The sequence below is a fragment of the Myodes glareolus genome, chromosome 13 (genome assembly GCF_982192425.1).
Source record: "Myodes glareolus chromosome 13, mMyoGla1.1, whole genome shotgun sequence".
NCBI classification, from domain to species: Eukaryota; Metazoa; Chordata; class Mammalia; order Rodentia; family Cricetidae; genus Myodes; species Myodes glareolus.
In genome coordinates, this window is record NC_142038.1 from 51689591 (window position 1) to 51700144 (window position 10554).

At 49.0% G+C, this 10554-nt stretch overlaps 1 protein-coding gene and 1 non-coding gene across 4 annotated transcripts; both read left to right on the plus strand.

Moving 5' to 3' along the window:
- Positions 1-95: 95 nt before the first annotated feature.
- Positions 96-258, plus strand: LOC125405893 (U1 spliceosomal RNA). The gene has a single exon (XR_007233713.1). It is a non-coding gene; the product is annotated as a U1 spliceosomal RNA (small nuclear RNA).
- A 962-nt stretch (positions 259-1220) lies between these two features.
- Positions 1221-10293, plus strand: Mzb1 (marginal zone B and B1 cell specific protein). Of its 3 annotated transcripts, none has more exons than XM_085699726.2 (5): positions 1221-1448; positions 2248-2372; positions 2706-2816; positions 2914-3069; positions 9572-10293. In XM_085699726.2, exons 1-4 carry the CDS (start codon positions 1221-1223, stop codon positions 3062-3064), a joined length of 615 nt encoding a protein of 204 aa, XP_085555852.2. In that variant the 3' UTR covers positions 3065-3069; positions 9572-10293. The 3 variants fall into 3 exon arrangements, with proteins under 3 accessions (XP_085555852.2, XP_085555851.2, XP_085555850.2); XM_085699725.2 differs by lacking the exon at positions 9572-10293 and adding an exon at positions 9145-9288; XM_085699724.2 differs by lacking the exon at positions 9572-10293 and having other exon boundaries at positions 2914-3422.
- Positions 10294-10554: the final 261 nt, after the last annotated feature.

Sequence of the window (10554 nt, forward strand, 5' to 3'; positions counted from 1 at the left end):
AGTTTAGGACCAGCCTGGTTTACAGAGCAAGTTCCAGGACAGCCAGGGCTGTCTCAAAATAGCCATGTAAATAACACTTAAAATTCTGTATTTTAATACTTACCTACAGGGGAAATGCCATGATCACGAAGATGGTTTTCCCAGGGCGAGGCTTATCCATTGCACTCCGGATGTGCTAACCCCTGCAATTTCCCCAAATGTGGGAAACTCGACTGCATAATTTGTGGTAGTGGGGGACTGCGTTTGTGTTCTTCCCTGAGAAAAAAAAATCTGTATTTTTATTTTATGAGTGTTTACCTGCATGTATGTATATATACCACATGCATGCCCATGAAGACCAGAGGGTATTGAACCCCCCGGAACTGGAGTTGTGGATGGTTGTGAACCACAATGTGAGCGATAGGAGCTGAGTCCAGGTCCTCAGCAACAGACACATTTGTTCTTAACCATTGAACTTTGGTCATCTTGTCGCTTCTCTTACCGCCTCCCACCCGGACAGACAAGGTTTATCTGTATAACAGCCCTGGCAGTCCTGGAACTCACTCTGTAGACCAGGCTGGCCTCAAACTCACAGAGATCCACCTGCCTCTGCCTCCCGAGTGCAGGAACTAACTGAGACTAAAGGTGTGCATCACTACACCCAGCTAGCTTGCTCCCTTTTCACCCCCACAAAGCCGTGCCATGCCTAGCTCTGGCCTGGGTGAAGGGGACTCTACGGTCAGAGAGAGATCATGTATGCTCTCACATACTGTGGTTGCCAAGATGCAATAAATTTGCCTCACTATAAGGAGAACTCTAGGCTGGCAACCACAACCATGGCCACATTCCTCCTGGTGGCTGAGTGACCTAGACACTGGGGACTACTCTCATCATGGCTCCTCTGGTAGGAGGATTTGTCTCTTCTCTCTGAGCTTTCACATCCTCACAGTAGAATAAAGATGACTGTAACCGACCGCCTCACCCCACAGGTTGTTCAGCACAGTCCCTACCACTCAGGTCACAGTATGTGAGATCCATCGCCACCTCCCCTCCCCTCCCCCTGGGGTCAGCCTCAGAACCTCTCTTTGCATCTTCATCCCCTATCTGTGAGATGGAGCTCAGTCAGCGGGAGCCAGGGTCCCCCTGTGGAAACTGCATACGTGTCACCTCCAGGGCCCCGGGGAAGGGAAGAGGACAGTGAGGTGTCAGTTCCCTATTGGCCTGAACCACAAATAACTCGAATGCACAGCTGCACCCCAACGCAGTGCACGCTCCATGAAGTAACTTCAGAGGCCATGAGGCTGGCCCTGCCATTGCTGCTACTGTTAGGGTGCAAGGCCACCCTGGGGAGCCTTGGAGACAGACCTCCACTCTCAGCTACCGCTCCAGTGTTGGATGACGAGGAGAAGTATGCATCTTATATGCCTGTTCACCTGCGCTGTGATGCCTGCCGGGCTGTGGCCTACCAAGTAAGTTCTGCCCGTCCCCCAAAAGCCCTGGCTCAGACCACTCCATCTACCGTAAACTCCATCATTGGCCTTTAATTCTCAGCCCTCAGCCCCTCTCTCCATGACATTACCAGCCTCCTACACTTGAATTGCCGTGCCTCAGTTTACACCCTTGCCTGGTTACCTAAGAGCGTCCAATCTAAGGTGCCTGCATCTTGTCACCCCAGGGAAACCTTCATCCTTTTAGATTCCTTCTCTGTAGTCTTTTTCGTCTCAACACCCTCCCCAGGCCCGCGAGGTGCTTTTACTTCATGCATGTTGGGTACATGTGTATCTATGTGAACCCACCATACTTGCCCCCTCAAGCAAGCCTATGTGACCATGTTTCTGTATGTACGCAGGGCAGATGAATACATGTGTTATTAAAGACTGGACTCTAGTTATTCTATTTGTTTATTATTATTGTTATCTTTATTACTGGCTTTCTTTGTTCTTGTGGTTTAAAAATAGCACATGCTACTGGGCAAGCATGCGCTGAAAGAGTGGCCTGGTCTTTCACACAGCATTTCCTCCCCTGCCCCCAGGAAAGTAGGTCCTGCGCCTGAAGTGGCCCAGCCTAGCTTTGGGGCCTGGGCCAAGGTGGGGGAGGGGACCAGGGGGATGGGAGGGAGGAGTGCTGCAGCTTGCCTCACAGGTGCTTCCGGCTCAGCAGCGCCTTGGCCACCTCAGTCTCCCCAGAGACTTGGGTGTCTGTCCTTTCCTCCTTCCCACAACTGACAGCCGTCCCAAAATCCTAGCTCTCAGCACCTCCTCCTTCCAGATGGGGCAACATCTGGCAAAAGCAGAAGCTAAATCTCGTGGTCCAGACTCCAGTGGATTGCAGGAACTGAGCGAGTCGGTATACACAGATGTCCTGGACCGGACCTGCTCTCAGAACTGGCAGTCGTGAGTTGCCAATCCAGGCCCTGCCACTTTCTTAAGGGAAAGGGCTGGTGGGTGCAGACCTCCGGCCTCCCATTGACACCACATGCCGGGTCCATGAAGGCATAAAGGCTCTGGCCTGAGGGAGGAGGATGGCCTAGCTGAAATCTGGGAAGAGCTGCTCTTGGGAGCAAGTAGGGGAGCAGATGGCCACAGAAAAGTCACTGTGAGATCCTGGGCCTTGAATTTAACCCCATCTGAACCCAGCAAAAGCTCAGTGTACTTAGGATAGAAGCAAGTCCCTCCTTGGCCAGGCCCCCCATTGATCCTCTATCCCTTGCTTCCTACTGCCGCCAGCTATGGAGTTCAAGAAGTGAACCGGATGAAACGCCTCATGGGCCCAGGACTTAGCAAGGGGACAGAGCCAAGCATCAGCGTAATGATTACTGGGGGTCCCTGGCCCAATAGGTAATTACAGGGTGGGGAAGGAGCCCCTGAAGTCCTGGTTTGCCCCCCAACATCCCTGTGGGTAGGTTAGGGTTCAAGGTACCTATTGCTCTCTTAGGCTGTCCACGACGTGTTTCCAGTACCTGGGAGAGTTTGGAGAAGATCAGATCTACGAAGCCTACCGCCAAGGCCATGAGGCCCTGGAGGCATTGCTGTGTGGTGGCCCTCAGGGTTCCTGCTCACTGGAGAACCCAAGGGAAGAGCTTTAGTACAAGTCAGTACACCTGCGGATCTTCTCTCTCTCTCTCTCTCTCTCTCTCTCTCTCTCTCTCTCTATATATATATATATATATATATATATATATATATATATATATATATGTATGTATATTTTAAATTAATGGTTGCTTGGAGACAGGGTCTCATCGCGTAGCACAGGCTGGCCTTGAACCTGTCCTCCTGCCTCAGCCTTGGAAGCGCTGCCACGACTCTCCTGAGCCCTATTCTTTCTGCAGTGGCGGTGGGGAGGGGACAGGAACACCTGAGCCCTGTTGTCAGTCTTCTTCCCCCACCCCTCCTTGGGGCAATGGGGGTTTCTACTTTCAAATAAAGCTCAGTGACTTTGAAGTCTCTGTAAAGGGGCTCAGGGATGGGATGTGGAACAGACATGGGAGTCTCTGTTGAAGGTCTTCCCATCGCGGGCCATATACATAGATAGCACTCTACCCACTTAGAAGACAGTTGGCACGGCTGGAAATGTGAGCAAGCTGGGAACGGATCCAGTCACATGGGTCCAGTAAGGGCCCAGCAGTCCCGGCCTTTGGATCCCTCAGAGGGAAGGTGCAGCCACCTTGTGGCCACCTAGGCATGGACTTCTTACTCTCTGTACCTGTTTAGACAATAGAGGCTCAATCTAAGTAGCAGGGAAAATGAGGACAGGACCACCTCAAAGTATGGTTGGGAAGGATTTTATTGTAGATGTGAGGGAGAAAACAACCAGAGGCATCTGGAGGAGTCCAGACTGAAATGGGCCAAGAGAGGACGTGGGGGTGGAGGGAGTGTGAGACACTGGGAGATGGGCAAGAAAGGGAGCTGGGAGCCAAGAGCGGAAGGCCAAGAGCGGAAGACCAAGAGAATGCATGGCATGGCGGAAATAGCAGATTTCTGTGGGGATGAGAAGCTGGGAGAAGGGAAACCCAGCCCCTGGAGGTTTAGCATAGTGGCCAGGGTGGGTAGTGCTGCCAGGAGCCATGAGGCTGTGTCTGAGTTTCTTTGGGACCTGACAAGCAACAGACCCAGTAACGTCTGGGTTGGGAGGGGCTTCAGACTTTGAAGGTAGGAGCAATGTTGGCTACTGTAGGAATAGGGGTGTCTCAAACTTGAACGTTTAGGCCCTGGGTGTTGGTTTCCGCCGCAGCCGCAGCCTGCCTCTTCCGCCAAAGCAGTTACATCATCACCTGTTGCCAGGTGCTTTCCGCCCATCAAGTTATGCGACATGTGCCCACCGGAGCACAGCTTGCTCGTTCTCTTGTCTCTCTTTGTCTCTTCTTTTCTCTTACCCCTTTTGTTCCTCTCTTGCCTGTTTTTTCCTGTCTTGCCTCGCTTGTCTCTTGCTCCTCATCCCTGTTCCTGCCCACCTCTCTCACGTCCCCACTCCAACACAGCCTTTCCCTCTCCCCTCCCCCAGTAAACTTACTGCACTAACTCTGTTGCATAGTGTGTTTGCTTAGTGGCATACCTTGGCAGGGCCTGTGGAAAGGTACCCGCTTCACCTTTCTTTTTATTTATCTTTACCCTGGGTACTGCTATGAATCCCTAGTGCCCCACCAAGTGGATTAATTCGTTAAGGAAAGAAAACACAGCAACTTCCTCTTGGATTAATTTGACCAAGATTGAGCCTAGTTTGAATTCTCCATTTCTCTCCCTGTACTTTCCAACTGTGCATAGTCTGGTTTCTGGTCTGCCAGAAATTTGTCTGTTGTGTGTGTTTGTGTTTAAACTGTGCCTGTCACCTAACACAAAGGCTTCACTGTATTTATTGTTTGTTTTTGAGACAAGATCTCTCTGTGCAGCCCTGGCTGTCCTATAACTCACCAAGATCCATTTACCTCTGCTTCCCAAGTACTGGGATTGAAGGTGTGAGTCACTAAACTGGGCCAGGAATGAGGGATTCTTTCACAGAAATCTTTAACAGTTTTACAAGGGAAAGTCGCTTGACTGCCTCCACCTGACCTGGATTAGCAAACACAGGCTGCAGATAGATGCTATCAGTCTACAGCCACGGACTGTGGACTGTTTGTTTGCAAGGTGTTTCGTAGCTATTGGTTTCGAGGTTTCTTCTAACCTGATGGCTGTTTTCAGTAAGTAGTTGCCACTACAAATGCATGCACACATACATTATTTTGGGTCAGGGCATTGAAGGGCACATAATTTAAGATTAAAGCTATGCACTGTATGCACTGGCTTGGATTGTAAAAGCTGATGGCATGGGAAACCCAAGGCAAGTAAGGTTGGTTACAGCACTCCCCTAAAGGCAGGTTAAACTTAAGCAGGCTGAGCGAGGACACAGCAGGATATCAGGTTAACTACATATAGTCTTAAATATCTCAAGGGGTGTTATTAACTTTGCTGTGAGGATTGCCCAAAGTTCAGTCTATTGAGAGTCAAGAAATGTCTTTATAAAAACGTATCCCTACCTTCCACATCCCACTGATAGGGTCTAGGAGTCTTGATCAGGTCTGTTTTTTTGTTTGTTTTGTTTTTTGTTTTTGTTTTTGTTTTCCAGTTAGAGAATTAAAAGGTAGGGAAAAAAAATCTTGAATGAGTGCATCCAAGAAGCAGAAGTAGATAGACTCGGCCATTGCAGAAAAGCATGTATTGAGGTTAGGGAAACACACACGCAGCAAGCTCGTGAGAACAGCGTCCTCCAAGGAGTGACGGGGCCTTGGGAAGCTGAAAATCCAGGTTTCTTGAGGCTGAGACTTTTAAGTCCCTGAAGAGTTTTCCTCCCCTAGGGTTGGTTAGTTTGAAGAGAAGGAGAGGATGGCTGTTGGCCCATGACTGTCGCTTAACATTGTTATGCCCAGATTGTGGAGTCCCCCAAAACCCACCATGGAGTCCTCACTTGCATGCAAAAGCAATGAGCCTTTTATTGGGCCTTCTGTCCGTCCCACATAGCAGTGAGGTTGGAGCACGCCAGGTCTGGGTGGGGAAGGGTTTTTTTTTTTTTTTTTTATCGTAGTAGAGGTTGGAGGTGAGGGGATCCAGGGTTCAGGACCCCGATTGACTGACATTTGTCTAGGGGTATCTTGGCAAAAGGGTAATAAGGTGTGTGCTGAGCTCAGGGACATCTAGTGATCTTCTTTAATGGTTGGAATGTCCCTTTAGATGCTGTCTCTCCCTGGGCGCTGTCAGTTTATGACTTTTCCCTGCCTGCCAGTAAAACTGAAACTCAGCTTTTTATTAAGCCTGTTGTGGCAACAGTGTGACCAAACTGTCCTGGGCCCCACAAACACGGTCTGTATGCAGCCTCTAACTTGTTGAGCCAGTCCATCAGTAGGAGGTCTGCTGGCAAGGCCTTTGTTTTATTTTTTTTTTAATCATTTATTATGTATCTAGTGTTCTAGGCACCAGATCTCATTATAGACGGTTGCTGGGAACTGAACTCAGGACCTCTGGACCAGCAGTCAGTTCTCTTAACCTCTGAGTCATCTCTCCAGTCCAAGGCCTTTGTTTTAAACTGGAAGGCTTTTGTGTCAGGTCAAAAGGTAAGGAAGAAGTCAGTCATTTTGGAAGTCCATCGCCTTTATTACCTAGTGATGGGCCCCTTCCTATTTGTCTGCCTACCATGGACTATGTCTGTTAGGAGCATAAGTGAAACCATTTTGTGTATCTTGAAAACCATTTTGTCTGACTTGGAATAATGCAGTGCCTGCAAGAGAAGGTAACCTCAAGGCTGGCAGGCTTTGATATGCTAATAAACCGAGTCCAACATGGCACCCATAGGCTAATGAGCCAGCCCCAAGAGGTGAATCCTGATGATGCAAATCTAATGCCCACTGGACAATACAAAAAAATAAAAAATAAAAAATAAATAAATGGGTTGGAGAGATGGCTCAGAGGCTAAGAGAACTGACTGCTCTTCCAGAGGTCCTGAGTTCAATTTCCAGCAACCACATGGTGGTTCACAACCATCTGTAATGAGATCTGGTGCCCTCTTCTGGGTCTGCAGGGATAAGTGCAGACAGAATACTGTATACATAAATAATAAATAAATCCTCTAAAAAACCTGGAAATTTGGAGGTGACCAAGGTTTGCACCAGGGTGCTCCTCAGTCAGTTGGTTCAAGCCTCTGTGCCGATTTCCATTGGCAAGGGGCTCTGAGACCGGCCACTGTGTAACTCTGCCTTCAGACTGGCGAGTTCCCAGCTCTGCTGCTGAGTTCACACATGCTCTCCTGTCAGCACTAGCCGCTGACCGGAGCTCTCAACGACCTTCTGGAACCTTCAACAGTGCCATCCTCCCATCATGCCACAGATTACGCACTCCATGGTGGATGCCAGTTGAACTCGCAAGCTGTTGAGAAGTTCTAACTGGAGAATTCCCTAGTGGAACATTAGCGCCGGATGACCAACCCGGATAGCTGAGATGTCTGTTTACATGAGAGTACCAGAACCTTTAGAATAGCCTGGTGTTGTGAGGGATGATTGTGTGACTGACTGAGCATATTTGACCGGCAGATCTGGGGTGGACATTCTAATTGCTGAGCACCTACAGCCCACTGGGTGTGCCTCTGCAATGTCCAAGTCCTAGTCCCACATCCTCACTTGCCCTAGGATCTACACAGTGCCACTTTCTTCCCTAGCCCTCTCTCTAGAGAGAAGCCGCAGAAACCAGAAAGCCGGGGCCCAGGTTGCTGGCCGGACCCTCAGGAGTGTGAACTGTGGGCCTGTGCAAGTGCCTGTGGCTGATGTCACCAGGGAAACCTGGAGTTCCTGCTTGGTTCTTCGTTTTGGTGATAAAATTATTTTTAAAAGGATTCATGAGCTGGAGAGATGGCTGAGGTGAAGAGTACTTGGTCCAATCTCCATTGCTCATATAGTGGCTCAGAGAACCAACTGTAACTCCAGCTCCAGAGGATCCAACACCCTCTTCTGGTCTTCTTGGGCACTAGGCATGCATATACAGACAAAACATGTACACACATAAAATAAAAACAAATCTTTTTTGTTGTTTTATTTTTAGAGATAGGGTTTCTCTATGAAATAGTCCTGGCTGTCCTGGAACTCACTCTGTAGACCAGGCTAGCCTCAAACTCACAGACATCTGTCTGCCTCTGCTTCCCAAGTGTTGGGATTAAAGGTGTGTGCCACCACTGCCCAGCTATTATTTTTAAGGACAAGGTCTCCTTGGCTGTTCTGGAACTTGTTACAGAGACCAGGTTGGCCTTGACCTCACAGAGATCTGCTTGCCTCTGCCTCTTTCTCCCAAGTGCTGAGATTAAAAGTTTATGCCACCACCACACCCGGCTCAAAAATAAACCTTTAAAATATTAAGAATGGATGAAAATGGACTCACAACCATCTGTGGTGACACTCGCCTCTGGTCTCAGTGCTCAGAAGGCAGAAGTAGGTGGATCTCTGTGAGTTCAAGGCCAGCCTGGGCTACACAGTGAGTTTCAGGCCAGTTATTATAATATGGTGAGACTCTACCTCAATAAAAAGATTTTAAAAATGTCCTCAGAAGGACACTGCAGGACGACTTTATTAGAGCTGGAGAGAAAAACAGGCAGATGAGCTGTAACTCTCAGCAGATGCTGCGAAGGGGGGTGGAGAAGAGGAAGAGGAAGCCACACCTGTGAAGTGGGGGTCTAGGAGCAGGGAGGTTCACGAGTGGGGGTCTGCAAGCCTATACAAAGGGTAGAGGCTAGACAGGGACCGATGAAGCATCTTGGACACAAAAGTGGGCAGTCTTCTCCAGAAGCAGAATTGTTCTTTAATCAAAACAACTGGGCATCTACTGTGTGAGATCTTGGGCTTTTATAGGAGGGCAAAGGGGTATCTTTGGGGAAGGCAGAGTCCATCTGCCCGGCCAGCTCCCTTGCAGCCTGGAGGTGGTAAATGCCAGCAGTTTTGGTGTGCTTCCAAGTGTGTGATCAGTCAGGTCAACCCTCCTGCCCGGAACTTCAGTACACCTGAGGCTTGTAGGTAATTAACCCTTCACGGAGTGTCAGGGAAAGCATGCTTGTGCTTTTAGGCTCCCAAATGGGGAGGGGTTATAATTTTCTGTTAGGAAGCAGACAGTCATGGCACTGGGACACTAACTAAGAGCTTTGCATCCTGATCTGCAGGCAGCTGGAAGAGAGAAATACCGGGCCTTGTGTGGACCCATGAAAGACTCCAAGGCTGCACCCACTGGCACACCTCCGCCAACAAAGCCACACCTTTGTAGCCTGGCAACTGAGCATTCAAATATATGACCTTAGGGGAAGCCATTCATATTCAAACCACTAGAGAGAGAAAGAGAGACAGAGACAGAGAGACAGGGCATGGTTTGGGAACCCTCAAAACTCACCCCCAGTGACGCATGTCCTCCAACAAGCCAGACTTCCCAATCCTTTCCAAACAGTTCCATTCCCTGTCACTAAGTATCCAAATATCAGAGCCTATGGGGGCCATTCTCATTCAAACCAGCACACAGGGTGTCTTAGTCAGGATCTCTAGAGGAACGGAACTTATACAATGAATATCTGTCTGTCTGTCTGTCTGTCTGTCTAGAAAGGGCATATTAGAATGGCTTGCAGGTTGTGCCCCAGCTACTCCAACAATGACTATCTACCAAAGGGGTCCAAGAAGCCAGGGGTTGTTCAGTCCATGGATGATGTCTCGGCTGATCTTCAGTATCTGCCAGAATCCCAAAGAAGAAGACTCCAGGGCAGAGAAGGACTGAACTTGCCAGTGAGAACAAGAACAAGCAGACAAGGAGAACAAGCTTCCTTCTTCCACGTCCTTTACATAGGCTGCTAGCAGAAGGTGTCGTCCACATTAAAGATGGATCCTGCCACCTCAGAAGATCCAGAATAAAAGTGGGTCTTTACTTCAAATGATGTAATTAAGAAAAGCCCAGGGCTGGAGAGATGGCTCAGCAGTTAAGAGCACTGCCTGCTCTTCCAGAGGACCCAGGTTCAATTTCCAGTACTCACATAGCAGATCACAACTGTCCGTATTTTCAGTTCCAGGGTATTCGACACCCTCACACAGACATACATGCTGGCCAAACACCAATGCACATTAAAAAAAAGGGGGGGGGGAGAAAGAAAGAAAGAAAGATCCCTCGCAGGTGTACCTAGCCACTTGAGCTTTAGTTAATCCCAGGTGTAGTCAAGATGACCACTGAGAATAGCCATCACACAGGGTCTATTCTTGGCTAGCCTAAAATTCACTATGTAAACCTTATTGTCTTCCGTGTGCTGGAATTAAAGGAATGTGCCACCATGCCAGCTAGGCTTGGACTAACTCTTGAGAAGAAACAATAGGTAATGTTCTAATCTTGGGAGCAGATCAGAATGTCACGTCTTCACCCCGGGCCACAGGTATCCTATTCTTTTGAACAGTAGGCTTAAGGTGCAGTAAGAAGCAAAGCGAATTTCATCTTCCTAGTGTGGCCAGAGAAACAGGAGGTGGGGTCTGAAGCTGACCACAGGGAGGGGTCTGTCCTTGGCCTTAAAGGTGGTGACCTAACAGGGTCCTGAAGACTTTTT

Bases quoted from the DNA above. Each gene is read 5' to 3' on its own strand.
- Mzb1 (XM_085699726.2), top strand. From the start codon at position 1,221: ATGCACAGCTGCACCCCAACGCAGTGCACGCTCCATGAAGTAACTTCA. The intron at 1,449-2,247 runs GTAAGTTCTGCC...TCCTCCTTCCAG, and splicing joins GCCGGGCTGTGGCCTACCAA to ATGGGGCAACATCTGGCAAA. The intron at 2,373-2,705 runs GTGAGTTGCCAA...TACTGCCGCCAG, and splicing joins TGCTCTCAGAACTGGCAGTC to CTATGGAGTTCAAGAAGTGA.